This window comes from Passer domesticus, chromosome 1 (assembly GCF_036417665.1).
Source record: "Passer domesticus isolate bPasDom1 chromosome 1, bPasDom1.hap1, whole genome shotgun sequence".
NCBI lineage: Eukaryota > Metazoa > Chordata > Aves > Passeriformes > Passeridae > Passer > Passer domesticus.
In genome coordinates, this window is record NC_087474.1 from 24,628,093 (window position 1) to 24,655,027 (window position 26,935).

The window sequence follows — 26,935 nt, forward strand, 5'->3', positions numbered from 1 at the left end:
TGGGATTGCCCTGACCCAGGTGTGGGACCTTACACTTGGCCTTGCTGAACATCATGGAATTCACACAGGTTCACTCCTCACCTGTCAAAATCCTTTTGGCATCCTTTCCCTCAAGCATGTCAGTGGCATTACCACAATTTACTCTAGAAGGAAAAGCTGAGCCTCTGTCACCAAAATAGTCTTCTTTTACATGTCAGTCTGTTGAGTGGTTTCAATCTGGAATTTTAAACAACTCATTTTAATTTCTGGTGGCAAAATAATGTCAGATTTGTGCTAATCTGGGTTTTGGACAAGTTTCAATTTAGCATTGATTTATATGTTTGTATAGACATAAATTCCAAGCTAGAAATAAAGCAAACACACCAAAGGGCATAGCCTGAAATATTTCAACTGACTCTACCAACAATACATTAAAAAACTCTCCTCAGATCTCAGTGCTGGCAGGGATGGCTCAGCCAGGCCATGCCACATCGGGGCTGTGGGGCTGTGCCTGGGCAGAGACGGGGGTGCATGAATTGCACACATCTGCAGGCATCCAGTCCAGCTGTCCATTCCTGCCACAGACTCACTCCCAACATCTCCCCACAACAATATTTGCCCTCACAGGCATCCTGGGATCCTGGAGACACAAAAAGGGATTCTGGTTTTACCTGCCTTTAGTCTTAAGTAATATAGTCTATAGACTATTGAGTATGTCAAAGGGAGTTTAAAATAATTTCTGTGGTCTTTAATCTCCCTTGTAGGGCTCCATCAGCTTTTATACACTTCTATGTGTTTAAAGCATTGCCTGCAGCCCCAGGCCATTCCTGCCTTGGATCACTGGGCAGTGCCCACTCTCCAGCTCCACAGCAGACTTTGGAAAGGTTTTCACCAAATCCCTCAGTGTCTCCACAACAGCCAGCCACCACTGTGACACTGACTGAGCTCTTTTTGGTGGCAGCAGTCTGACATCCATCATGTTGCATAAGCTAATCAATAACACTGCAGCAAAATGCAAGTAAGCTTTAAATAAAGCAATAAAAGTCTTTCTAGGAAATCAGCACAGAGTGTAAACCCAATGCTGATAATTGTCCCCACTGGGAATGCTACAGGCAGTTTGACATCACAGCCCACCTCCAACATGCTTAGCACCCTTTTTGCCTTTTTTTTTTTTTCCCCAGAAATGCATCAATCATCTGCATTGTGACATGTGGCTGCTCTTCTGGGAGGCACTGTCTTCCCTACACAGGCTCTCCCCTTCACCAAGACAGCAATGTTGAAGAGAGGTTCTCAGAAGCCTGTCTTGCCCAAGAGTGACACAGAGGGCCAGCAGCTCTCTCCATCATCTCCGTCTCCCTGCTGTTGCATGGAGACTGGTTGTCCACAGTGGAAATGCAGCCAAATTTAACCTGGCAAGCCAAATCCAGAGCCATTGCTCACAAACCCTGCCCATGAAATGGGGAGCTGGGAAGGGGGTCTGGCCCCCCATACCTCATTTCATCTGGTGAGCTCAGGCTCTGCAGTGCTTGCCTAATTCTGATGCCACAGGCAAATCCGTGCTCTGTTCATGCCAGGAGACTGGTATTTTTCAGCATGGTCCTAACCAAAAGAAAAAGAAGGATCTGGTAATGTCTGGGCATAGGGATCTTGCAGGAACCCAATCCCTAGCCATCATGAGAGAGCAGGAAAACACCAAAAGGTTTTTTGAAAATTATTAAAGTGAGTCTTTAAAATTCTGTTTGTTCAGAGTATGTCAGTAACAGCTCCTTCAGAGCTACCAACAGCCATCATTTAAATGCAGTCTTTGTCCCTTAAGCTCTGTCTCCTAAATGATGGCTGACTGCTTTATCAAAAGAGATACCGAGCAAGTCCCAGTGCAAACTTTGGTAATGACCAAATGCTCTTCTGAAGAGCCCAGGCAGTTCCCTTAGCCATAACGTGACACACTGCATTGACAAACATCTCAGAGTGACAGGACAAGAGCACACAGGGGCTCCTTCCCTGGAGCTGTGCTGTGCCAGGATACAGCCTCATATCCTCGTGGTATCTGCAAAAGAGCTCACTTCCCTTTACAGAAGATAATTGTTACTTAAAGAGCAGCAATTTTTAATTTTTTTTTTTTTTTTGTGTTAGCAAGTGAACAAATATCCTTGAACCTACATCTTTTAGGGAAGAAAAAAAAGACACTCTGTGCATTATTATTTTAATACTTTTGATATTGATATTGAGACTGAAAAAATTGTCAGCTGGAGAGGTTGTGTGAAAATCATTATGATATTGATTAAAAATTATCATTGCTCAGTTCCTGATAGATATCTGATTTCTGTCAGAATAAACCACCTCAGAAACTCCTTTTTAAAGAGAGGTATATAGAACGTGTGTAAAAACCATCACCTTTTGTTTTCTACATCCATTTCCAAAGTAAACATGTTCCCACTTACTGCATATGGAAGAAATTAAATGTGAACAGACTGTTAGACAACAAAACACTTTATCTCTCATGGTGCTTCATGCTCTCCCAGAAGCCTGGAGGGAGGAAGCCCAGCAAGGTGAGATGGCTCAGCCAGAAGTAGCAACAGTGGCTGAGCTAGAAATGCAGTGCATACCATGTACCTAACCAGCCACTTCAGTGCAAAGAAACTTCACAAATTATAAAGAATAATGCTAAATGCTAAGAAAATATTTGTGGGGTAGGGAAAAGTACCTTGTCTGGTTTTTTTTTCCTATCTAAACCATTTCCTCTTTCAGCTGTAAAAGAGTTAAATGATACACCTGCACCAATATATCACAGAAGAATTTAGATTGAAAAAGGCCCTTAAGATCATCTAGTCAAACAAATGTAACAATAGAGACACCACCTGAAGGCAAGAGAGAGTGGAACTGTGTGGAGCAGGTAAAGAGCTTCATAAATTCATGCCTTATATTTTCAGTCAGAGCTGGAGTGCCTCAGTGCCAATACATGTTAATACACCTTCAACATTTTATTTTCATGAACTACTTAGCATTAAAAACATCTAGCTGAGTAACAGAACACCTTTAATCACAGATATCCAATTTTGGCATACCGAAATACTTTAATTTTCACAGTTATAACACTTGGACAAAAATAGCCACATTGTGTTTGTGTGTACCAACATGCTATGGAAGCAAACCTGGCCTGGAGAAGATACACACGAATTACTGAAGGAATATATACATACAGTGTAGTTATTCTAAGACTGAATTAGAAAAAATATGTAATTCAGTGAATTTTGAAACATTAATTTTCAAAACACCCAAAAGACATCACAGCTGTTTTGTGAGACTTGAGCATTTACAGCTTGGATTCCCACTGTGACAACTCAGCCTGGGCAATGCCTGCACGAGTGAGACCCACCCAGTGCACCACAAACCTCACCAAAACTGTACCTAGGCACAAGACAGCACTTCAGAGCAGTTTCTTGAAATACAGCATAATGAATTCCGATGTCTGCAGATGGAAACCTGTTTATCCACTGCACATCTTCCCCACACTTCCTTACCAGCCCAATTCCAGCTTGAGGAAACAATCAAACCTTCCTGTCCTGCCCTCCCAGGCTGCCAAAGGAGTTCCAATTAGTGTCAATTGGGATAATAGCTCTATTTGCATTTTTAAGCTATTATTAGCAAGTTGTCAGTCAGCCAGTAATTTGTATCACTTTGGTATAATGAGTATTTAAATATTTAAAAGGAGAATGTTCCTTTCTACCACCCCCTTCCTTTTTGTGCTAAAATAATAATGGTTTTAATCAAAAGTAATTTGTATTAATATACATTTTGCCCCAGGTGTTAAAGGCAGTCTTCAAGAGTAGTGGTGATATGTTAAGTAAGACAGTTTATTAATATAGACAATTACTTCTATCCTTGATAGTAGCAAAAATGGAGGCAGCTTTTGTAACCAGAACAGCCTGACTCTCCTCTTGGCCTCTGCAAGGTGATTATGGTTAAGGAATTAAGGTCAGTTCAATTAATTTTAAGTGCCCAGTGTTATAATCTTCTAAAGGACTATTTTGGACACAATTGCTCTATCTTCTCCTTGATGAAAATTCACCAATTAAGCACCCTGTACCATACACACACATGCACAAAAAAAAAAAAAGAAAGAAAAAAAAGGCAGAAGACCTCTCTCAGAACATGTCTGGAGTAGGCAAAAGGCTGTGTGTGTTTCCACATTGCCATTACACCACCTGTGATCACTAGGGGATGTTTTTCCTGACAGGGTTCGAGTCTAGATGCTCAGGTGTACACAGCTCATCATCACAGAGTTCACAGAACACTGGACCGACCATTTACATAAACAGGAAAACTTTCCAAATTTATACGATGTACTTCATTTTATAATGCATTTGTATTTTTTAAATAATGTTTTTAATAAAAAAAATTACCTAAGCCTTTCTGATGTAAAGATTCCTAGTAGCCTTGAGAGGTGGGTGCATGAAGTCCAATTATGCCAAGGCAGGGCCTCACACCTGGTCAGAGCAAGCCCAACATAAATACAGGCTGGGTGGAGGATGGATTGAGAGCAGCCCCCAGGGGAAGGACTTGGGGTGCTGGTGGACAAGCACGAGCCAGCAGTGTGCGCTCAGAGCCCAGAAAGCTGATGGTTTCCTGGGCTGCACCAAAAGAGGTGTAGCCAGCAGATCAGTGGAGGGGATTGTCCCCTCTACTCCACTCTGGAGAAACCCCACTGGACTGCTGCACCCAGCTGTGGGGCCCTCAGGAAAGGAAGGCCATGGAGCAGTTGGAGCAAGTCTGGAGGATGCCATGAAGATGATCAGAGGGCAGCAGGAGTACCTCTCCACGAAGACAGAGTTGGGGCTGTTCAGGCTGGAAAATAGCTTGTAGCACCTGCCAGTACCCCAAGGGAGCCTGCAAGAGAGAGATGTTTTACAAGGATATTTAGTGATAGAACAAGGGGAATGGCTTGGAGACAGTAGATTTCGATTAGATATAAGGAAGAAATTCTTTTCTGTGAGGATGGTGAGACATTGGAATAGGTTGTCCAGAGAAGTTGTGGATGTCCCATTCCTGGAAATGTTCAAGGCCAAGTTGGATGGGACTTTGATCAATCTGGTCTACTGAAAGTCCATCCCTGCAGGGAGGTTGGAACTAGACAATCTCTAAGGTCCCCTCAAACCCATTTTTTTCTATGATTCTATCTTAATGTTCTCTTTGTATGACTATCTGAAATCTTGTGATCCTTATATTAATCATGAACAAAAAAGGAAAAATGAAAATTCCTAACAACTTCAGAGGTAAAATTAACATTTCTCATTCCCTAGTCTGGCATTGTCTTCTACCTTCCCTAGAACTGACATTTTATAACCTATTCCAACTCACACACTACTGATTTTTAACACAACTAGTTTTGAATTGCCTCTAAATGGAATACTGAATGCTTTCAATACTAATACAATTCAACTCCTAGCTGCCACCTTACCTGCAGCACCAGCATGAGAAGCTCTGCACAACATCTTTTGAGCAAGATCAATTTGAAAGCATTTTATTTTATGCGTGGCTTTATCCTTATTCTAATCAAGTACTTATTAAATTCCACGAGGCTCACGCACAAATCCCAGTGACAATCGTTTGTGAAGGAAGATAATAAAAGCAGAAAGAGAGCAGGAAGGAGAGCATCTTCCCCAGGGATGAGGAGCTCATTCGCACGGACGCGCTAACTAGCGGCTGCCATCTGCCGGCTAGAAAAAGAAAATTGCGTGAAAAAATTAGGAAATCGTCCCGGAAGCAACTTCAAGTTTTGACAGACTCTTCGTGTCATGCTGGGGGAAAGGCGGCTGCCTGTTGGCCTCCCGGGACACAGAACAAGGGGCGCAGCCAGCCCCGACTCCCTTGCACGGGAGAAACACAAAGTCGGGCGGGCTCCAGGGCAGTCAACATCTTTTGCTGCTGCTCATAGGGTGATTGAAAGGTCCAAACCTGAGCATAGTGCTGGAAAAAACTGGCTATCCAGCTAGTTTTCTCCTGTTCAAAGAGTTTCCAGGCAACAAAAAGACGGAAAGTGGCACTACAGAGTGGGTGAAATACCAGAAACAGGTCTTAGAAAGCAGCTGTTTATGTACCACCGCCCCTGGCTACTACCCCTACCAACTTGCAGAGAAGCACAGCAGCAAAGACCACCTCTCTGCCTCATTCTTCTTCGTCCCTTTGCTGGGAACAAGCAAATTTTTTTAAATAAAAAAATTAAATTACTCCTTTAAATGAAAATAAATTTAAATTATTCCATTAAAATAAAAATACAATTACAATTCTGTGCATTACCTGCATCCGGAGACAGGCTTACACAAAACCAAGACTTTCTTAACTGCAGCCTTTCCATCAACCACAACGTCTCTGCAAATACATAAATAAAAAGCAATATGGCCCAAAGTTCCAAAATGAGGAACTGTGACAGGCATGGTGCAGGTGGTGCATGTGCTTTGGCTGTCCCATGGAAAGGCACTGAGGAACACACAGCGTAACTTGTTACAGAAATAAGCAGCCTCTCCCACAATTCAGCTGGTCTCTCCTTTGGAGACACTGCTCCATAGCCAGCTCAAACACAGGCTTGCCTTGTATGAAATCCTGCTTCCACAACTTCTGTTAATGGGAGCCAAAAATTAGGCCTCTATCAGAAAAAAATAAGTCCACCCTTCCAAAAACTCTAAAATAGGCTGTTTTTATACTTTACTGTGATTATAAACAGAGTTTTAAAAAAAAATTACATAATTTCAAACCATCCCATATTAAAAAACCCTGACCAATGTACTCAGGGCTCCTAAAGTCCTGCCAAGTGCTCTCTGGATCTTCCATGCTGGTTTGTACCAGGGAACTTCTCTAGAAAGCCACTGTCAGGGGCATTGGGATGTGGCACAGCCAGGGGGGCTCCACACAAGCAACCAACAGGAGGCTAAAACAGCATGCAGGCTTTATTAAAGAGATGAAAGGCATGGGGAGCACTGGACAACCTTAAGCACCTGGAAGGTCTCATACCCTGCAGTGTTCTCTTCAGAACTGCTAACTTCTCATTCATCAAAAGGAGGAAAGATTGCTGTGAGAACAAAATTTAATAACTGAATTGATTAAAATTAAAACAAAACCGAACAAACCCACCCCAAATCAACAAAAAAATCCCTACATTTTTTAGCTACTTTGTTAGAACCCTACAGGTTCTCTCTCAGCCTTCATCAGTCCTGCAAGCCAAGCAAATACTCATCTCTGCTTTCCCCATGAGGACCACCAACTTCAATTCCCATCCCCACCTGACACAATACTCAAACCAATACATTCAAGCTGTCAGAACCATGCAGATTAATTTTATCCAAAAGAAGCAGAGTGAGAAAAGAGGCCACCACAGCAGGAAGAAAGCTAGAGTAAAACTAGACAAGACAGCATTGCACCCTGCCTCTGCATCCTGTTCCTTCCTGTGACAAACTACAATCATGGCTGCAGCTAGCAAACGATCCTGAGTAGCTGCATGTTTTTGTCTTAAACTTTTTCTGTCTTTTTTTTTGGCCTCAATTTTTATTTTAAAGGGAAAGAAAAGAGAAAATATAGCATCACAGAAACAAAAAAGGCTGCAGAATTCTATAAAAGAGAAGGAATGAACACTCACAAGACCATTGACAAGGCAGCAAGCACAGTATTCTTCCTGTGCACATCAGTAAAAAGCTAAAATAACTAAATCATCAGTCTAGAATAATGTCCTGATATATAAATCTCCCATGTACCAGGAATTTTTTGAAAATTAGCTGAATTTCCTTGAATGCTGCAATGCTGCAGCAGAAAGTGCATCTGAGCAGTGATCCCAAAATATGTTGAGCCTGTTTTCACTTCAAATACTCTTTTCTTATGACAGAATTGGAAGTTTACAGTGAGTAGTAAATCTTACCTGTACACATCAGTACCTAACCATGTACTCTACACTCCTCTCTCAAATCAAAATATTCTTAACTGTTTCAAAGAAATCCAAAAAGACAAGCACATGGCCCTTAAGTAAAGAAGGTTGCAGGAACATATTACTGACAGCTCACAAGTGCTGTGGTGCCACCAAAAGGTTTCAGTAAAGTTTCTGGGATAGAGATTCAATGCAGGATTACAGCAGAGCAACAAACAGACAACCAGTCATTTTGTGAAGGTTTTAAATCAGAACAGCTTTATTTTATCTTTCAAATAAAAAATGGCTTTGGTTTCCTAGTCAAGAGGGACAATAAAGAAGACTAGTTTTCATAAAGAGCATGATGATAATCAAGTCAATCTGCAGCACACATATGTATTTTTGGACCACCTTTATACTTAAGTTACCTTCACAAAAGTAAGCCACATGGCTAAGTAGTTAATAAAAAGTTATCTTGGGTAAAATTCAGGTGTTTTTTCAGTAGAGCATCAGAAGTTCTTGTGATTTCTGAAGCAGTTTTCCCCCCATTTTTCCAAGCAAGGCATCTGATCCCATTGTTGTCAGTGATGCTTTGTCCAACTACAACCCAAAGTTAACAGGTTTGGTTCACCCACACAGTTGGCCACTTGTAGTTCAGCAGCAACAGTTGACCTTTCCTCGTCATAGAGGTGGGAAAACTCTCACAATAAATGAAAAATTTCTTAAAATGCTTACTCATGCAATTTCCATCAGACTGATACACATCACACAGTTAACACTCTATTTTTTCAAGAATAATAAATACATTTATAAAAACTGAAGTCCTTGAGTTAGAAACAAAGACATAACTTGGCTTCCCTTACCCATTACACTCTTTGATAACAGTCACAATATCTTTCAACTGATGGTATATTTACAGAACAGCCAACTGGTAGCTTCATAGTAACAAATAAGATTGCCATTCATATAATTAAGACCCAGCACCATCTCAAAAAACTCTAGAAAGCATCTCTGCATAGCTATGAATATCTAAATACTTTTTGAAAACTAGACCAAGGTTTTCAGGAGTGTGTAGAAGGACATTCAGAATAGAATAACATAGATACTTCCAAGTCTCTCAGCCAGAACACAAATCACCAGATAGCTAGAGTCCAGCTCCCCTTTGCTCAGAGCATCAGCAGCAGTTTGCATCCCTCAGCCTGATTCAAGTCCACAAAACAGAGCTCACATTAAAATATATTAAATGAATTCAAGGAAAACTAATACAATCAAGGTTACATAAGGAACAGAGCTGTCAAATAAAGTAATCCCTTGTTCAGAAAGTATTTTCCCATGAATTACAAAGTTTTGGTACAGCAGCATAAGTTTTTAATAGTACACTAAGAACAGAAAGCTTTCATTTCCAATAGCATTGTCAAAGTACATCTTAAAGATGATTTAAGCTTTAGGTTTGCATAATTTGTTTGGTTTTCTTAAAGCAGAGTGCACACAAAACACTTGCAGCACTTTTATTTGGGGATTATTTGAACAGTCTATTCTTGGGTAGCTGACTTGTAATGTTTCAATGTGCGTGCAGAAGGATCAGTGGCTTTAACCCATCTTGGCATCCAGTAGTGGGGCAGCCAGCTGCTCCGCCCTGAGTAGTGCTTCTCAAAGATCTGGCGGTAGTAGTAACTTTCTTTTGTTTTAGGAGGATTGAAAGGATATTTCTCTGCTGCCTTCTCCAGTAAAAGGTCATCAACCTACAGACAAAAGCAAGACTCAAGTTAAGCTGCAAATATCTCCAACTTTTTAAGATATACAAGGATTCAATAACAACTAAACATCCACAGTTTTGGGGAAAAAAAAAGTCTATTCTAGAGACACAGGTTTGACAGGTCAAACAAACCTGTGTCACCAGCTCACTTGATCTTTATGAATATGTAAATATATTTCCAGGGCTGTTGGTATTTCTCTGCATGACATGTGAAGCCCATTTCTCTGGAACACAACCACCTTTGTCAGTAAGGTCACAGACACTTCTTTCCTAACCTTCCTTTACAAAAGTGCAAAAACTCAAAGCAGTCATTTTGCCATGTAAGTGGCTTCCTAGGCTGTTTTTGTAGCTTGGGGAAGAGTTGGCTGTTAAAATCAACACCAGTAACCAGGCTCCTAGCAACAGAAGAGCTGGGATACAGAGGCAAAGACACCTGCAGTTGCTAAGTTGGCTGAGAAAGGAAGGATAAATAGTTGCATCTGTTGAGGCAATTTCAATTAGCAGTTTTTGCTGCCATCATGCTGTTTAACTTTTCATGTCTCTGAAACAGATTTGCTGCTCCTACAGCAGTACAGGCTCAGAACAGGCAGCAGAACACTGTTGCCTGACCCAACTACTTTCTTGCCTGAGAAGACAGAAAGAAAATGGGGAAGAAAGAGTTGGAGGTAGGACAGACAAGCTCCCATCCACAGGCTTGCCTACATGTATTTCCATGTAACCGAGCTCTGGTGTAAAGAGGGTTTTACTCCTTCCTCCCCATGATTAAACTACTGCATTCCAGAGAGGATTATCCTTTGTACAGAGTCAAAATGCTGCAAGTCTTCACTGGTTAACAATGCAAACAGAGGCTCTAAAAAGCAAAAAGGCATAGCTAGGGATGGCTTTGAAAAATGAATGACTCAAACAAGAAAGTACATTATAAGGTCATTATGTTGTTACTCAGCTGCAGAGTAAGTTCATGCAAGTGCCTTCAGCTGAAGCAGCTGCTTTGTCTGTAATCCAGAAATTGTGTTTGTTGATACACAATCTAATTTGCAATCCAGACACTTAAATGATGTTCATTTCCTTATACAGTCATTTCTGGCAGGGTCTACCATTTCTTTCTAACTAGGATCACAAATGTCTTTAATCAACTCAGACATCTAAAAGAATATTGATTAAGGTTTATCTTACTCCTGCACAAGTTAACTGCCATATCTAGATTTATTCTCCCAACTAAGCATGTGAGCTGCCTCACACTGGCAACCATATCTAAAATACCTAAGAGAGAAAGAAAAAAGTGGTATTCTACCTGTTGATCAATATAGTCCTGAAGAATGGAAAACCAGGATTTCTTTACTGATGCTATACCATCACTGAAAGCTTCTTTGGGTCTCCAGAGAATTTCTTTGGGAAGTAAATTGGAATCCTCAAAGGACAATCTTAAAAGGTATTTTTCAATTCCATTCTGTTTGCAGAACAAAAAACAATGTCATGAGTCTCAGAAACTGCAGTGCAAAGATCTGGATTTAAACACTTATAAAATGGTTTCTTTTCAAAAGTTTTGTTCAGAAAAGGGCTCCCAACAATTCAGTAAAATATTTAAGAGCATGCTTGACTTTGGGTGGAGAACTTAACCATTGAACTCAGCAATCTGGTCATGCTTAGAACATGTATCAGTGAATTTGTAAACTTACATTTGGATCCCACCCTAGTTTTATGTACCTTTGGGACTCGCAGTTCTGCTGGCAGAGATAAATAATAAGAAGTAAACCGATGATCCAAAAATGGGACTCTCAGTTCAAGGCTAAGCAGGGGAAATAAATACAAAACATACTGAATTAATCCAACAAGTCATCTACTTAGAAATTTCACAGCTTTTAAGCTTTCCTTGTCTTTCACATAAACACCAGGTTTTCTGCTTTTACTTGGAAGAAATTTCACTTGCATATTTACAACTACCTGAATTTAATTCACCAATTTGTGAAGTGAGGTATATGGTCTACACAGATTAAAGACTATGATGTTTTATAATGCCATATGCCCTGGATTTACAGACTACAGTCTATAGGATCTGCAACAGCCATTGCAAAATGTATGCAAAAGCACATTTTAAAAAACCCTCTTCTTCTCAGAGAACTATCAAGTTGCTCACTAGGATTTGCATCAGCATTTGTAAACACATCATAGAACCAAGCAAGGACTTCTGCTGTCATTTCTGAAATCCACATTTGTTTGTGTTGTCAAGAAACAACAAAAAGGAGCCCTACAGCATTCACACAAGTTCTCTCCTACACCAGTGTTAGATATATACATACAAAGCCTTCCTGCTTTTGTGTACCACAGCTTCTAAGGACACAGAAGGCAACAAAATTACAGCATAAATAACTGCATCTTCAGCAGAAAGAATCCCTCTCAGTGCGTCTGCTCAAGAGACATTATGCTGTCCAGCTTCACAAGTGAAAGGAGATGTTATATTGCATCCTAGGAATTTCATCGTCTCTTTGGTTTCTACTCTGATAAAAAGCTTCAGCTACTTCAGGTAATACCCACCTTACAAAAAAACCCAAATTAACCCAATACTGAGTATTCAGTAATCAAATACTGAGGGCTCAGTTTCTCCATATACTAAAAAGATTTGCACTGCAAATTGTTCCTTATAGTTATTCTTGTTCCTAACTGAAAATGGTAGTTTCATCCTTTCCTCTCTATTCTTAGTTTTTCTCCCTTTTCTCCATAAATCTGAACTCCTTAAACTCTGTTCTAATTTGTTCATACGAGGGTTCTTTCTTCCTAACAGTGTGTGCAGCAGGTCCAAAGAAAAACAAAAGGAGCCAGCATGTGGTATTAAACACAGCCTTCAAAGTGTGGTGAAAATTTTCGGCACAAAACAAATTATAAGGCAAATGGCAGGTCTTCTGCACTAGTAAAGAGAAACATAAGAAAATTGTAAAAAGCTGGGCAAGTAATTTTGTGGCAGGATCAATACACAACAAAAGCTTTCCAACAGATAAGTTGTTTGCTTTGCCAAAGATACCATTTTTTCATACCTACAGACAGTTTCCAACATTGCTCTCAGTTTAATTAACGTATTTCTTTTAGTAAAATGCTTCTGTTTAGTATAACAGTACTATCTTCTACAGCATTCAATTTGGAGATTCTTCAAGGTATCAGTTACACAGATTGAATCCTAATTTCTCTTTATTACAGACAGCTACCTAATGCACATACCTTTTTCAGTATGTTGCTTTAGTTCTCATGATCATCAGATTCAAGATTTCTCTTTGTCTAAATGTCCAAAGACCCCAAAATCAAATACAAGTTTGCCTTCCCTCCCTAATTCTGAATATTTGTATTTCTAATTCACTGCTTCTGTAAAGACCAGTACAGACCTAGACAAAAAAATATTTCAGTTGGCAACACAGTGAGCCCTATAGTCACAGATCAGATTAAATTTGGCAGTATGCTTTACTGTTGCTCAAATTCCTTAAGCCAACAACTTCATGTTGGCATACAAATCCTCAGCAGTTTTTTCCTGCCTAATCTTATTTTGCTTTTAAATTATGAGTGCTCAGCATGCAAGGAAATACATTTTACCCATGTGCTGCAGTAGTTCTGTCTGCACGAAGTACATCAAACAGGTAGAGCTCCTTCAGAAGCCTCTCACTCTCTTCTGCAGCTTCCTCAGGAGATGGTGCCTGAAAACAAACATAGCATGGAGCACACAGGTGGAACACAGCTGCACTGAGGGAATCATTGCTGGCTGTCCTGCATTTGAATTGCAGTGATCACCAAGTGATCTCAAAACCAGCAAAAAATACACACATGAAAGAACATTCTCAGGAACTGCTGAAGATTAAGAAAGCTATTTTTAGGTGATTAAATCCCTTGGATTTTATGCCGCCCCAGAGGAAAAACTCAACAAATATATAGTTATAACAACTCTCGAACATCACACCTTGAGGTATTACAGATGTTCTGCTGAAAGGCAGAAGAAGCACCTAACTCAAGGGCATTCTGTAGTGAATATATTTACCTTATGGAAATATATATAACCTTGTGTCAGCTCATCTGATCCTTCTCCTGAAAAAATGACCACACTGTCTGTTTTCTTCCGAATATACTTGGAGACAAGATACATACCTTAAAAAAAAGTATAAAGTGATTAAAGTACATCCACATACCTGATGCTATATGCAGCTAGTAGTTTAAAATTTAGCATTTTAGAAATTTGTCTCCGATACTACTTCCTTCTGTAGCAACAAAAAGGATGTTACTCAAAGCCACCAACAGCCACACTAAGTTGGTGCTGCAAATATATCTAAACTGTGTATTTACACTTGGCCCTGAAAATATCAGAAAGATGTGTCTACTTGTGATCCTGGGAACACTGGAGAATTCCCATGGGAACACAGAGAGGAGTTGTTCTAACTCCATTTGAAATTAAGTGTGTGATTAATTCCAGCACAGTGCTGAAGAAACCTTCTAGCCTTGGGGAACAGCAAAAGTTGCAGTTTAACTCTCTGCCACTCTGAGTTGAACTGGATGAAGCCCTTTTTTCAATTTATTTTGTAAAGGGTATTTTATAAAACAGAATTATGCCTTCCACTCAATACATCTTTCTGAATGGGATGTTTTTATAACAAAAGTATTACAAATCTAAAGAAAATGATCTAATTAATTATTCTACCAAGCAGCAAATCTCAAAGAAAAAATGACAGAAAAAAGTAAGTTTTTGAGTTTTTTAATAAAAAGTTTTAGTAAAATGCTTTAATTTTTAAAGAAGTGTATTCATTATTTCACATTGCTAAATCCCATCTTCATGGAGGCAATTCCACCCAGAAAGTTCAGTTTCAAAAACTGTGTTGCCTATTTGGCTTCATAACTCTTTTATGGTAACACAAGATTAACTGGGTAAAATTCTGTAGTTTGCATTACCCAAAAGGTTCCATTGGATTAGGAGTCTTCCCCTCTTATCAGGCTGGGACTGCTTTGTTAGAAGATGCTGATGACTCCCTTCACTTCTCAGAATCAAGTGTACATTATAAGAACCTGTGTTACTAAACCTATGTTACCAAAGGGCAATAATAAATACTTCACATTAGTATCAAAATTATGTAAGGAAAGGGTAACCATGATTTGCTGTCATAATATTCAGTACCTCAGAAAACCTGTGAATTTCTCCCTTCCTCCAAGGTACATACTTACTAGAGCAGAAAACTTAGACCTGCAGATCTAACATTTCTTTTTCATGTAACTATTGCTTTTCATCTCAAAGCTTCAAGAACAGTTCTTGACAGTTGCTTTGTGCAGTTGGGGACTTGTAAATAACTGCTTTTGACTCAGTGTGGTATCACAGATAAGTCTGGGTACCAGAACTTTGGAGTCCCAGTCCCCAGATTCTGTGCCAGCTGGCAATCTAGTAGATGACCATGTAAGTTTGCATAAAATTTTATTTGGGTGATATAAACCAAAGATTGCCATTAAAAATATCTTACCAATAGAAGCTCTTATTGTTGTTATATCGTAGGTTTCCAACGAGAAGATAACCTCCTCAATTGCCTGAATCCCCTCCTCAGTATTAAGTATTACTTCATGATGTTCACTGCCTATATGTGCTGCTACCTGTTTGCAAAAGGTCAAAATAATGCATCACTTTTCAACAAAAACATTTTACAAACATATATTGTGTTTAAAGTAAACACATTTTGCAAAAGCACCAGCTCTCTTCTACTACAAAGAAAATTATGACATTAGGCCAAGAAAAGACATTACTTAGCAGACCTCTGACTTGCAGTGGTATGTTCACCAGAGAGAATATAGTCTTCTTAATTACAGTGTTCAATCATGATTGCAACAGGTCATCCAGCTGCTTGCCTAAACCGTTAACAGAATCTACAGAAGCTCTAAATACTCCAGATATCTGCCCTTAGGAGAAAAAGCAGCATCACAAAAGTGATGAAAGCCTGCACAGTACCCCAGATGCCAAAAGGTTTGTACAAAACTGTAATAATTAACCTACAATACTTAACATATACACAAATGCTTTAGTATAGGAACCATAACAGGGAGACCTACCCTAAAACCCAGAGGCAGAACTGAGACATGTCCAAAGTACTATCCTTTTGACAACAATGCAAGGGGATTCTGTCATGAAAGTTTTCCAAACCCAAGAGAAAACAGGTAAGGTTCCAGTTGCCTCTTTTGTAAGATTAAGTAGCAAGTGTTGTACTAAATTATTTACTGCAAACTGATTTACATAATAGCAATAAATGAATTTTCAGTGTTACTATTAATGCCATACCATGAAGTTAGCACCATTAATATACACTGTAGCTCAGAACAAACTGAAAGCAATGCTTAAGATACCTTTCTGGCAGCAAGTAAGTCAGGACTGTTTTCCATTCCAATTGCAAAGGTTTGTAATGGATAATTGATGTTGATTTCTTTCATGAGTTTCAGAAGAACAGCTGCAACCAAGCTGGAATCTAAGCCCCCTGCCAACAAAAAAAATCATCTGATTAGGTGTTTGAATGATGTTTTGCTTCCCCCTTAAGGAATCTAGATACTGGAATCCTAGGAGTGGGCTTCATTTTTAAGCTGTGTGAATACAAGGTACTTCTCTTAAAACTGCACATTTACCTATGTTAATAAAAGAATCAGGCAACTTTAGTGGAACGTCAGTTATCATTACTTTTGGCGTCAGAAGCATCAGTGGAACCCCTTACTCAGGATAAACAGAAAGTATACTGAACACATTACTACTAGAGAATATGCCCCTTCTCAGCTCTACTAAAAGGGATTTATAATGTCCATTTTAAAACCACTCTCTCTCTTCCTTTTACCTACACAATTGACAGTCAACTGATAGGACTACGGATTTTTTTTTGTTTGCTGTAAGGAAAGTAACAGAATGCTTAGTGTAAGGGTTCTACTCTCCTTCATTCTTTTTTTTTCTTCTTTCTAGAGGGGAGTGAAAGGATTTGAACAGTTTGGATACCTGTTTGCCCACATCTGCCTGCAGTTCTGAAAAGCATGAGGCAAAAGCCTCTTCTCTTTGTTTCCCATAGTCTGCACGTGCTTTTTCAGCTAAGTGCATTAGAATCAATTCCCACCCTGATCCCCTTTGTGGACATGCTATCTAGAAAAAATATTTCCTGTTAAAATTACATACAAATTCTGAGAAAAGGAGAGCACAGAAAACTGAGTGCTCAGGATGCAGAAATCATGAAAATAAAATCCAGATTTTCCACTGTGACACTGAAGAATTCCCTCTGTGATTAGAAACAAAAGCAATCCTCTGTGATGTTCCAAGCATGCACAAAACTGTGAAGCCCTGAGATACTCTGATGTTATTTATACCAGCACGGGCATGTAGTTTTGCTTCCTGCATGTGCATCTGAGGAGCTGCTGACTGCCTTCTAATTTGATATTTGAAATTTGGGGTTTAAACAAGCTTGTTACTGAAACTGAGATCTTTCAACTCTATATATCTTCCTATTTAATTTACCTTCTTCCTACATTTTATGATTGCATAGTAAAGAAATGGTCCAGCAGCATCTCCTGGTCAGCTCTCTCTCATTCAGATGCACATTTAATAGGATTCATGACAAATGAGTGTAATTACTGCTGCCCAGCAAATGCATGAAAAGCATTCCAGAACTCTAACCACAAGTACCGAGTGCCAAACAAACACAGGAAATAAGGTGTCAGACCCATGGTTACAGAGCCTTACCTCTGTAAAACTGAACTATCTGATCACAATAGTGATCAGCTAAGCGAGTGAACAACTTCCTGTAACACAAGCTGTTACCTTATCTGCAAAAGAGTGTAGCAAATAATTTTGGCCCAGATGGTCTCCTGTAATATGGTAAATTAAGGAAGTTTAGGATAGAGACTAAAGCAAAGTTGACAAGTGAGAATTCTCCTGCTTCTGAAACATGCTAAGGCTTTCTTCTAGGTTCAATCTGTGCAAAGTGAATGTAGTAATTAATTTGCTTTTTAGACCAACCTAAGCATAAAACTAATGTATTTAAGAATATTGAGTGATTTTCAACAGGAATACTATATTTGTCTTATTTAAAAATGTTTGGTGTCTCAATAAGCCAAGATCCCAGCCCACAGTAAACTTTAAAAACATAGGACTTTCAAGATACTTGTAACCTGGAAAACTTTATTCCAAACTAGCAAGTTCTCCGCTGCCTGTTCTAAAACGCAAGTGAAGATTCAGATCACTCCAGGTGATCACTCCAGGTACACTGCAGCAGACGAGCCAACATACTTTCCTTTAAATACTAGAGGATGGGCAAAAGAGAGAAAAGGTACAGAATCACTGTGGTTCTTGCTACTAACCTGACAGAAGACAGCCAATCCTTCTGTGAGCCATCAGACGTTTTCTAACAGCATTTTCAAAGAGAATACGGATGTTGCTTTTCACTGTGTCAAGGTCAAAACCTGCTCAGAAAAAAGAAAAGAGAAGGTTAAAAAATGTCCAGAAGTGTTACTTAGACTTTGCTGGATGATGCTAACACAGAAACAAAAAAATTTGTCTGAATGTTCTCCGATAACAAGGACACTCAAGTCCATATTTGTACATGAATGCCTACAAAAACAATTCTAAAGTCCTTACATTTTAAAGGTTCTTACAGATTGTTTGGTTTTTTTTTTCTTAAATGGTACTTTTTTAAACCAATCAATGCAAATTTTACATTCCAAGATTACGATTTTTTCACTTTTAAATCAGAGTAAGTAGCAAAATCTTTGCTGTACTACCTGAAGGCAGAGCTTCCACTGTATCACATGCAACATGGAGTGGTTCATCTTTACAGCTATGAAATTTTACTAATTCCACTGATGCAACCTTGCCAGAGGGCTTTAAGTCCAACACTTCATAATGACCAGGAAGAAATGGTTCTACTTTAGAACATAAGGATGTTGAATGCTTTAAGTTGATAAGTCCTACAGATAAAATGGGAAAAAAAGAAAAATGTCAGAGTTCTTGACTTAAAATGGTTAAGTTACACATCACTCAACAGCCTCTCTACTAAAACAATATAAAAATATTTTCTCTGGATCCTAAATCTGGTATTAAAAAAGTATCCTTCTGAGTCACCATCAGTCCTGGCCACAGCACAATTCTGCTTCCAGCAGGATGTACACATAGATCTGAGCCCTCTCAAGCTGAGGCAGATAGCAGAGAAAGCAAACCAGCAAGTTTTACTAATTGGCAAGTAGCAATTTATCCCTGTGAGCACTAGGAAGAGCACTTTTCTAACTGACTACATTATGGCCAGGTCAAAGTTTAGGAGAATTTGAATGACAATTATTAATTAATTTTGTGTTTAAAATTAAGTGTAGTCAACCTAACAAGGAGTTTGCAATAATAAACAACATCACTGTAGTGATTGTTTAATTGACATATATTTAGTAATTTCAAAACTCATCAGCTCTAGACTGATCTACTCCACTGCAATTGAATGCCAGGTATAACTTGTAGCCAAACCTCATTTCCATTCCCCCTATGAAAGAGGATGTTTTTCATTTACTGCAAAAGGCACCACCTGGATGCCTCTTGGGGACATCCTCAAAAGGGAAACTGAGTTGCTGTTAGAGAGGGACTGGCAATTCACTGTGATTGTTACAGGACACAGTCTCCACAACATTCACTTCCCTTCTCTCTTCACACACAACAGAAATGGTGCAGCTCTTAGTATTACTACACAGTACTATTAGAAGAGTCAACTTACACTGGAGTATGAAATAAAATAGATATATAATATATTGGACAGAAATAATCATGAAAGTCAGTTTTAGCCAAAGTGCATTTTATGCAATAAACTCCCTTTTGACACTGTTTGGATTTGTTTGTGATAGTGCCAAGATTAGAGATAATTACTTTAAAAGAGAGAGCAATGATGTGTCATCTCAAAGAAAAAAAATCATCATCAAATAAAGTATGTGATTCTGGGAAATAACCCAATGCTACAATAAATTTCAGTAGGATTTCAAAATTCCTGGTTTTTACAGATTAGAAGTTCTTGTGGTATAATTACGTGGTTCACTACATAACACCAAGACCAAAATCTAACATATTTTATTGTAGCATAAGGCTAGTCTAAGTCAATAGACTATGACCATGGCCTAACATAAAACACCTTGAGTTCAATCCTGCTACGACTCCAGAACACAAAAAATTCCAGTTAAACAAGGAAGTTATTTTAGAAATACTAAGGACAATTAAACATCTTGGATGTTTTTATTTTAATTATGTGGAGTTCTTGCATTACTAAATATAGCTGATATATTACTGAACTTACTCTTCATTTTATCTTCACAGTAAGAAGAAAAGACCAACAAAGTTTGTCTCCCAACAGAAATACCTAAGATTATTTAGCCACTAAACACAACTGGCTTTACCTTTTGCTTCAGAACAGACACCCAAAAATCCATCATCAGTCAGCACCTTGAACAGTGGTCTGACTCCATAGGTATCTCTTGCCAGAAACACTTTTCTGTTTGCAGTGTCCAGAAGAATGAAAGCAAATACACCATCTAGCATGGATGCTGTTTGTTCTATTCCTCCTCTGTTGTAGAGATGAAGGATCACCTCACCATCCACTAATGTTTGATAGTCAAATCCAAACTGCTTCTGCAGCTAAAAAAGAAATATAAAGAAAAACATAAATAAGCATTTGCAAACATGGTCTGCTTATTGTTTCATAACAATAATCTTCCATGTAAAATCACAGTTTAAAAGTTATATAAATACTTCTGCCAAAGAAGGAAATGATACTTTTGTGTTCAAGGTTGTACTGAGTTTACGTGGCCTGGCTTTGGTAGCGGAGGGACAGTAAGGGTGGCTTCTGTGAGATGCTGCCAGAAGATTTCCCCATGTCTGGCAGAGCCAGTCAGGTGGCTCCAGTCACTGGCCAAGGCTGAGTCAGTCAGGAATGACAGTAATGCCTCTGTGATAACATTTTCAAGAATAAAGAAAAGTTATTGTGCAGATGTAACTGCCAGAGAAGAGGGGGATGAGAACAGCCCTGCAGACGCAGAGGTTGGTGGAGAAGGAGGGGCAGGAGGTGCTCCAGGTGGCACAGCTGGATTCCCCTGCAGTCCATGGTGCAGCCCAAGGTGAAGCAGCTGTGTCCCACAGCCCACAGAGGATCACAGGGATGCAGAGATCCACCCACAGCCCATGGAGGAGCTCCATGCTGGAGCAGGTGGATGACTGAGAGAAGACTGTGAACCTCTGGGAATCCCATGCTGGAGCAGGCTCCTGGCAGGGACCTGCAGGCATTTGGAGAGGAACCCGTGCTGGAGCAGGTCTCCTGGTAGGACTTGTGACACTGTGGGGGACCCAGGCTGGAGCAGTCTGTGGAGAACTGCTGCTGTGGGACACACTCATGCTGGAGAAGTTTGTGAGGACTGTCTTCTGTGGGAAGGACCTCACACTGGAGAAGAGGAAGAAACCTCCTTCAGCAGTGGCAGGAACATCATATGATAAACTGACCATAACCACCATTTCCTGTTTCCCTGCTGGGGAGGAGATGATAGAGCTTGGGAAGGAGGAAGAGGTAGAGGGAAAGTTTCTTTTTACTTCTCATTACCCTGCTCTGATTTTGTTGGTAATAAATCTAATTTAATTTCCCCAAGTTCAGTCCATTTTCCCCATGACAGTATTTGATGAGTGATCTCCCCCAGTGCTTAGCTCATGAAACTTTAGTTGTACTTTCTCTCCCCTTCCCCTTTTTGGAGGGAAGCTTTGGTGGGTGCCTGGCATCCAGCCAGGGGCAACCCACTACAAAAATTTTACCCAGAATCATTTCTTAGGCAATGAGACTGACAATGCAGTCTTAAGCAATTCATATTAAGGCAAGTTTTCAAGGATACACTTCTGAAGGTGTCAAACTGCAAACCCATGACCCTGGTCTTCAGAAGCACTAGCCAGCCATTGTGCAAGAAAAACCACTGAACAAATCAAAACACATAGACGTGCAACCTCTCTGCAGACTAAAGTACTTTGGAAATAATCTTTGGTTTACTTATGCAGTCACTGCAATTTCTCAGCTTTTTTTATGCAGAGAATTTCCTTCTGCCTCATCTTCCTCCACTCCTCAAACCATTCCTTTCACTCTGACTATGCATATAGAATAGGAGAGGAAGAAATTAGCTGTCAGACTTAAGTCAGATCAAATATTCTTCATGTTCTTCCGGTGCTACTCTTAATTGTCCTTTCAATACATACAAAACAAAGGGAAAGAAAAGGCTTCACTAAAACTCTAACAAGCCAAAAAAACCCACAAAACCAATGCTTTTACATTTTAAGTTCCTTGGTTTTAATTGTCACTTATGGGTAACAATTGGCAGTCTTAGATCAAACTGAGTCAAAGTTAAAATAAGTAAGTCATTGCCCTGAGGAAGGCACCTACTTCACCAGTGATCCTTTCTTAGGATCCTTTTCAGCCATAAACTTGAAAGAAAAATCTCATTATAAAGAAAGAGTACATAATGTAATGATGACAACCAAACAAGTTTCTGTAGATGGCAATGCAAGTGTTGTACAATTAAGGTCCCCTCAGGACTGTGTGTAGCATGACTGAGAGTAATTCTTATTGTTTTCAACAGCAGAAAAACCACAGAGCAAAACACTGCAAGTAGTACAGACTGTTGGTACAACAGATTTCACATGTACTGCAGGACAAAGTCTCACCCTTCAAACAGCCAGATACTTGAAGACTGGGGGGAAAAACGAAATCTCCTGGCTATTCAGTCAAATTCCCAATGATATTACTGATGTCACTGATGTGACTGACAGCAGCCTGACCTGACTTAAAAAAATGTGACATTAAAAATGCTATAAAATTAGCATTAGAAGTACTATAATATCTCAGATTATTCAAACATTTCTGATGCTGCACTTCGTATGGGTCACATTTTATACATTGATTCAGCCTGATTCAATGTGTAAAATATGATTCAATGTCAGAATCAGACACAATTTTAAGCTGCTTTTTACATCAAATTCAGATGATCTGAATCATCTTGCCAATAACAGGCACCAGGGACATCTCACCACAGGGACTGAGGAACACTGACATTGTTGAGCAGCAGCATCACATCCATCAGAGACATTTAGCACCTTTAGGAACCATGTAAGAGTTGCTACTTGTTTTGTGCCTAAGAGACTTAGGTGGCTCTCAAAAACCTCAAAAACTTAGGTGGCTCTCAAAAAACTGACTTCTGCTGCAGACACCTAAGGACTTCCATGTATACTGGAAACATCTCCTCAAGGCTTACTGCTTTTATATAAATACGTAAGCATGCATACCATGCATCACTATATCTTAAATGACATATCCCATCTAGACTGGGAGGCAATAATAAAAATGCAATACCCAACAACTTGGGAGAATGACAACCCAAAACAATTGAAGAACAAGACAGACTAAAAGCATTTGTATTATGAAGAGAGAAGAAGGGGAGAAAGAGGCTTGAAATTCTTCTCCCCAAGAGATAATGAAGAATGTGTCTTAACTTTCAACTGAACAAACCTGAAGATGTATTTATTGCCCTTCTTTTTAATTAAAAAGTGATTTTTCAGTATTAAAGTATGTTGCTAAACAAGCTACAGATTCACAGCTCATTGAGATAATTTACTTCCTTTTAAATACTAGTTCTTTGCTAATTTTCCCATTTCTTTTCTGATATGCTAATCCAACACATTTTAAAGATGTTCTGAATATCCACTAGTCTTGAATAGAAAAAAAAAACAATTTTTTTTTTAAATTGCCTTACCATGTATACAACACTTACCTGTTTGAAATTGTAGATTTCTCCATTGTAACACAGCCACAGGTATGGGAATTTCTTGACCCGGATAGGCTGCATGCCATATAACTGATCAACAACCGCCAGCCGGTGGAAACCGAAACAGCAGTTGGTGAAACCATTGACGTTCTCAAAACGAAATGCATCAGGACCTCTGTGTGCTATCTTCATGGCACTTAGGCACTGCACAGAAAGGCACTCATCGCTCCCAAACAGGGCCCAGATACCACACATTGTGACGCTCGTGTTCTAGCTGCACGTGGAGAACCTGTTCAATGGAGACACGATCACTGTAGGCAGGAGCTGACACTTTGTACTGGGTCTGGCTTGGAGGGAGCTCATTTTCCCCTCAGCAGCCCTCAGAGTGCTGTGTTTTGTGCTGGTATCACAGCAGTGTTTTGGCTGCTGCTGATCAGGGCTCACACAGCATCAATGCAAGCCAACATTTCCCTCTCACCAGAAGGCTGGGAGCAGGCAAGATCTTGGAAGGCAACGTAGCCAGGATGGCTGACCTAAACTATCCAAAGGGATATTCCATATCTGATGTCCACCTAGATAAAAGATTTAAGGGAAAGGAGCATAAAGGCAGAGCAACTACTACGTGTGCTGAAGCCCTGCTTCCCAGGAAGTGGCTGGACATTGCCTGCTGATGGGAATGAGAGAATAAAATCTTTGGTTTTTCCTTCTGCTCGTGCATGATCTTCACTTTTCCTTAAAAGTAAACTGCCTTTACCTCAACCCATAAGGTTTTTTACTTCTCATAATATTTTCTTGCCCCTCACTCCATCCTGCTGAAGAGGGAAGTGACAGAGTGCCTTGGTGAGCACCTGACATCCAGCCAAGGTCAACCCACCACTCACCTAAAGACCAGAGATAAAGATATAGGCTATTAATCACTTAACTGTCAAGACGCCTGATAAAAAGAATAGCAGACTTTATTAACATGAAATAAAACCTGGCTTGCTCAAAGTATGATAAGCAAATTTTAGCCAGCAAGAAAATAGGTTTAAGTTTTACCTTTAGATACAGCAAGACTATCTATGATTTTTTATTTATAGAGCACAAACAGAACAAATCATTACTGGTCACAGAGTATGATATATAGAAGTAACATCATCTGAGCAGAAACATTAAACATCCTTTCAGTTTGCTGCCTTTACATTCAAAGGGGGTTTGTACAAAGAGGGAGGCTCTTTAGCAAGACCTGTAGTGACAGGACAAGAGGGAACTGTTTCAAACGCAAGGAGCACAGGTTTAGACCGGAGCTCCCCATCGGCAGCGGCCCAGAGGCAGAGGCGCGGCGGAGCAGCGCGGTGTCCCCGGAGGCACACACGGGCCTTGCAGCCTCGGAGCCCTACCCCGAGCACGTGTGCTCCAGCTGGGACCGCCGAGCAGCGATATCCCTGGAGACAGCAGCCCAACGCAGCCTCGGGGCTGGGGTTCAGAGCGCCACAAAGCCCACAGCTGGGGACACGGGGGATGCGAAGCGTGCCAAGGAGAGCCCTGCAACACTGCTCCGCCTCCCACATCTGTCCCATCTGCACATGCCATGGCGCTGCGGACCTCCGCCTCAGCACATGGAGATGGGCTTTCCCACCGTTCTCCCGGTAACCCGCGGTCTCTGGGCGGGTTCCCTCCCGCTCCCCGCGGGCCCTTTCACACGGCCGCCCCTTCCTCCGGCGGCGGCCGCCGCGCATCCCCCCGGGCCCGCCGCTCCCCCGCCAGCCGGCGGCAGGAGGCCGAGTACCGCGGCAGCCCCTCCGGCCGGCCCTGCCCGCCGCGGCCCCGGGCCGCTCCCGCCCCGCTGCCTTACCCGGTGCTGGCCGCCGGCGCACGGAGAGCCGCCGTCCGCGCCGCGCCGCGCCGGGAGACGGAGGAGGCGGCCCCGGCAGCCGCGGCTCCGCCCCCGCCGGAGGCTGCTGTTGAAACACGCCGCGAAGTTTCATCATGCGCCTCCCCGTCCTGCCCGGGCCCAGAGCCGTATCTCCCTGTGCAGCCGGCGGCCCGGCAGGAGCTCCCAGGCCGGGCGGGAGCTCCCAGGCCGGGCGGGCAGGAGCTCTCAGGCAGGCCGGGTAGGAGCTCGCAGGCCGGGCGGGAGCTCCCAGGCCGGGTAGGAGCTCCCAGGCCGGGCAGGAGCTCGCAGGCCGGGCAGGAGCTCGCAGGCCGGGCAGGAGCTCGGAGGCCGGGCAAGAGCTCGCAGGCCGGGCAGCTCCGGCTCCGGCACGTCCCCCGGGCCGCTGTGAGGAAAGCGAGCCCCGGCAGGCGCCGCTGGGCGCTCTGGGTGTCCTGGGCTCCGGCGGGCGATTTGTAGCTCTCAGAAATCCTGTCCCTGCACGTGTGCTCTGAGCCCTGCCTTGCTTGGTGTCCATGGAAAAGAGCTAAGGCACTGCCCTAAACTGCTGTATTTGGTTTGGAAGAAGCAGGTCCATGCGAAATTCACACATTTGGAAGCATTTGCCGAGGACGTACGATTTTTTCTGTGCAAAACTAAGTTCCGAATCATAGACACGATGAGTAAAACAGGATTTTGGTGCTTACCTCAGCTTCGTTATTGCACAGTTTTGCCTATTTGTCTTTGAGAGAGCTAAAGTAAATGAAATTCAACTCTGAATAGCAGGATGTGAAGTGTTAAATATAAACCCTAATTCTCCACCAATACTTCAAGGGAGAAATTAGTAATTCACGTGCAGTGTGCTTTCATAGCCAGCTTTAGTGGAGTTACTGTAAAACTGCAGTACTGTGCATAAAGTTCTTCAGGTCATGCAGTTTGTCAGCAGAAAGTATGGTCTGTGTGTAGAATTTTAAAAGGACCTTCAAGAAAGAAAAATGTATTGAAGCATCCTGTGCATGAGAAATAGGCTCCAGTGCTGATCAGGAGTTGGTGTAGGATGTTTCTGTCCAGCAGAGCTTCACCTCAACGCAGGCAGCCTGCAAATGCCATGTGTGCAGTTCCCAGAGCTGTGCACTGCTGGGAAGGGCAGGTTATAAGTGTGTGCAATGGCACATGGAGTCACTGCTCACAGGAGAGAAATGGTTGTGGTGAGGAACACCTTATCTCTTCAGGTTTTTTCCAGAGATCTAAATGTCACTCTGCACTTTGGAAAGCTACAAGAAATAGTAGACAAACCTTCTACTAACTTAGGTTGTTTTAGGGGGGTTTGTTTGTCAGAAGCTTTTGTAAGCAGCCTTTCTTTACATCTTTACTTCTTTTCTCTGTGCAGAAGAGATTTTTTTGTGGGTTTGCTTAGGCTCAAATTGTTGTCTGGGCACTTTCATTGATGGTTCCTAACTAAAGAATTCCTCCTGTTCATAGCTATATCTCATAAAGTGCTTTATGATAGTCACAAACCATTTGGTACAATAAAAATCTTTTAACGGAGAAACTGAAGCAGGAAGACTGAGAAGTGACTTGCAGAAAGTGGCTTGGTAAGGCTGGATAGGTACAGCCAGGGTAGAGCAAAACCTCTCAAGTCCTCATTAAAGCCTGCATCTTTAGGGTG

The 26,935-nt window shown here is 41.1% G+C and overlaps 1 protein-coding gene across 1 annotated transcript; it reads right to left on the reverse strand.

Annotated features, from left to right (window-relative positions):
* Positions 1 to 9,189: 9,189 nt before the first annotated feature.
* Positions 9,190 to 25,334, reverse strand: ASNS (asparagine synthetase (glutamine-hydrolyzing)). The gene is made up of 12 exons (XM_064410917.1): positions 25,249 to 25,334; positions 23,421 to 23,703; positions 20,022 to 20,259; positions 18,378 to 18,563; positions 17,958 to 18,059; positions 15,975 to 16,102; positions 15,104 to 15,230; positions 13,642 to 13,748; positions 13,203 to 13,303; positions 11,331 to 11,412; positions 10,918 to 11,073; positions 9,190 to 9,612 (listed from the first exon to the last, which is right to left on the reverse strand). Exons 2-12 carry the CDS (start codon positions 23,667 to 23,669, stop codon positions 9,403 to 9,405), a joined length of 1,686 nt encoding a protein of 561 aa, XP_064266987.1. The 5' UTR covers positions 23,670 to 23,703; positions 25,249 to 25,334; the 3' UTR covers positions 9,190 to 9,402.
* Positions 25,335 to 26,935: the final 1,601 nt, after the last annotated feature.

Coding starts and splice junctions, on each gene's coding strand:
- ASNS (XM_064410917.1), bottom strand. CDS start 23,669: ATGTGTGGTATCTGGGCCCTGTTTGGGAGCGATGAGTGCCTTTCTGTG. Junction 18,564..20,021: donor TGTCTGTTCTGAAGCAAAAG/GTAAAGCCAGTT, acceptor TTTTATCTGTAG/GACTTATCAACTTAAAGCAT. Junction 11,413..13,202: donor AGAACTACTGCAGCACATGG/GTAAAATGTATT, acceptor TCCCCTGCTTAG/CCTTGAACTGAGAGTCCCAT.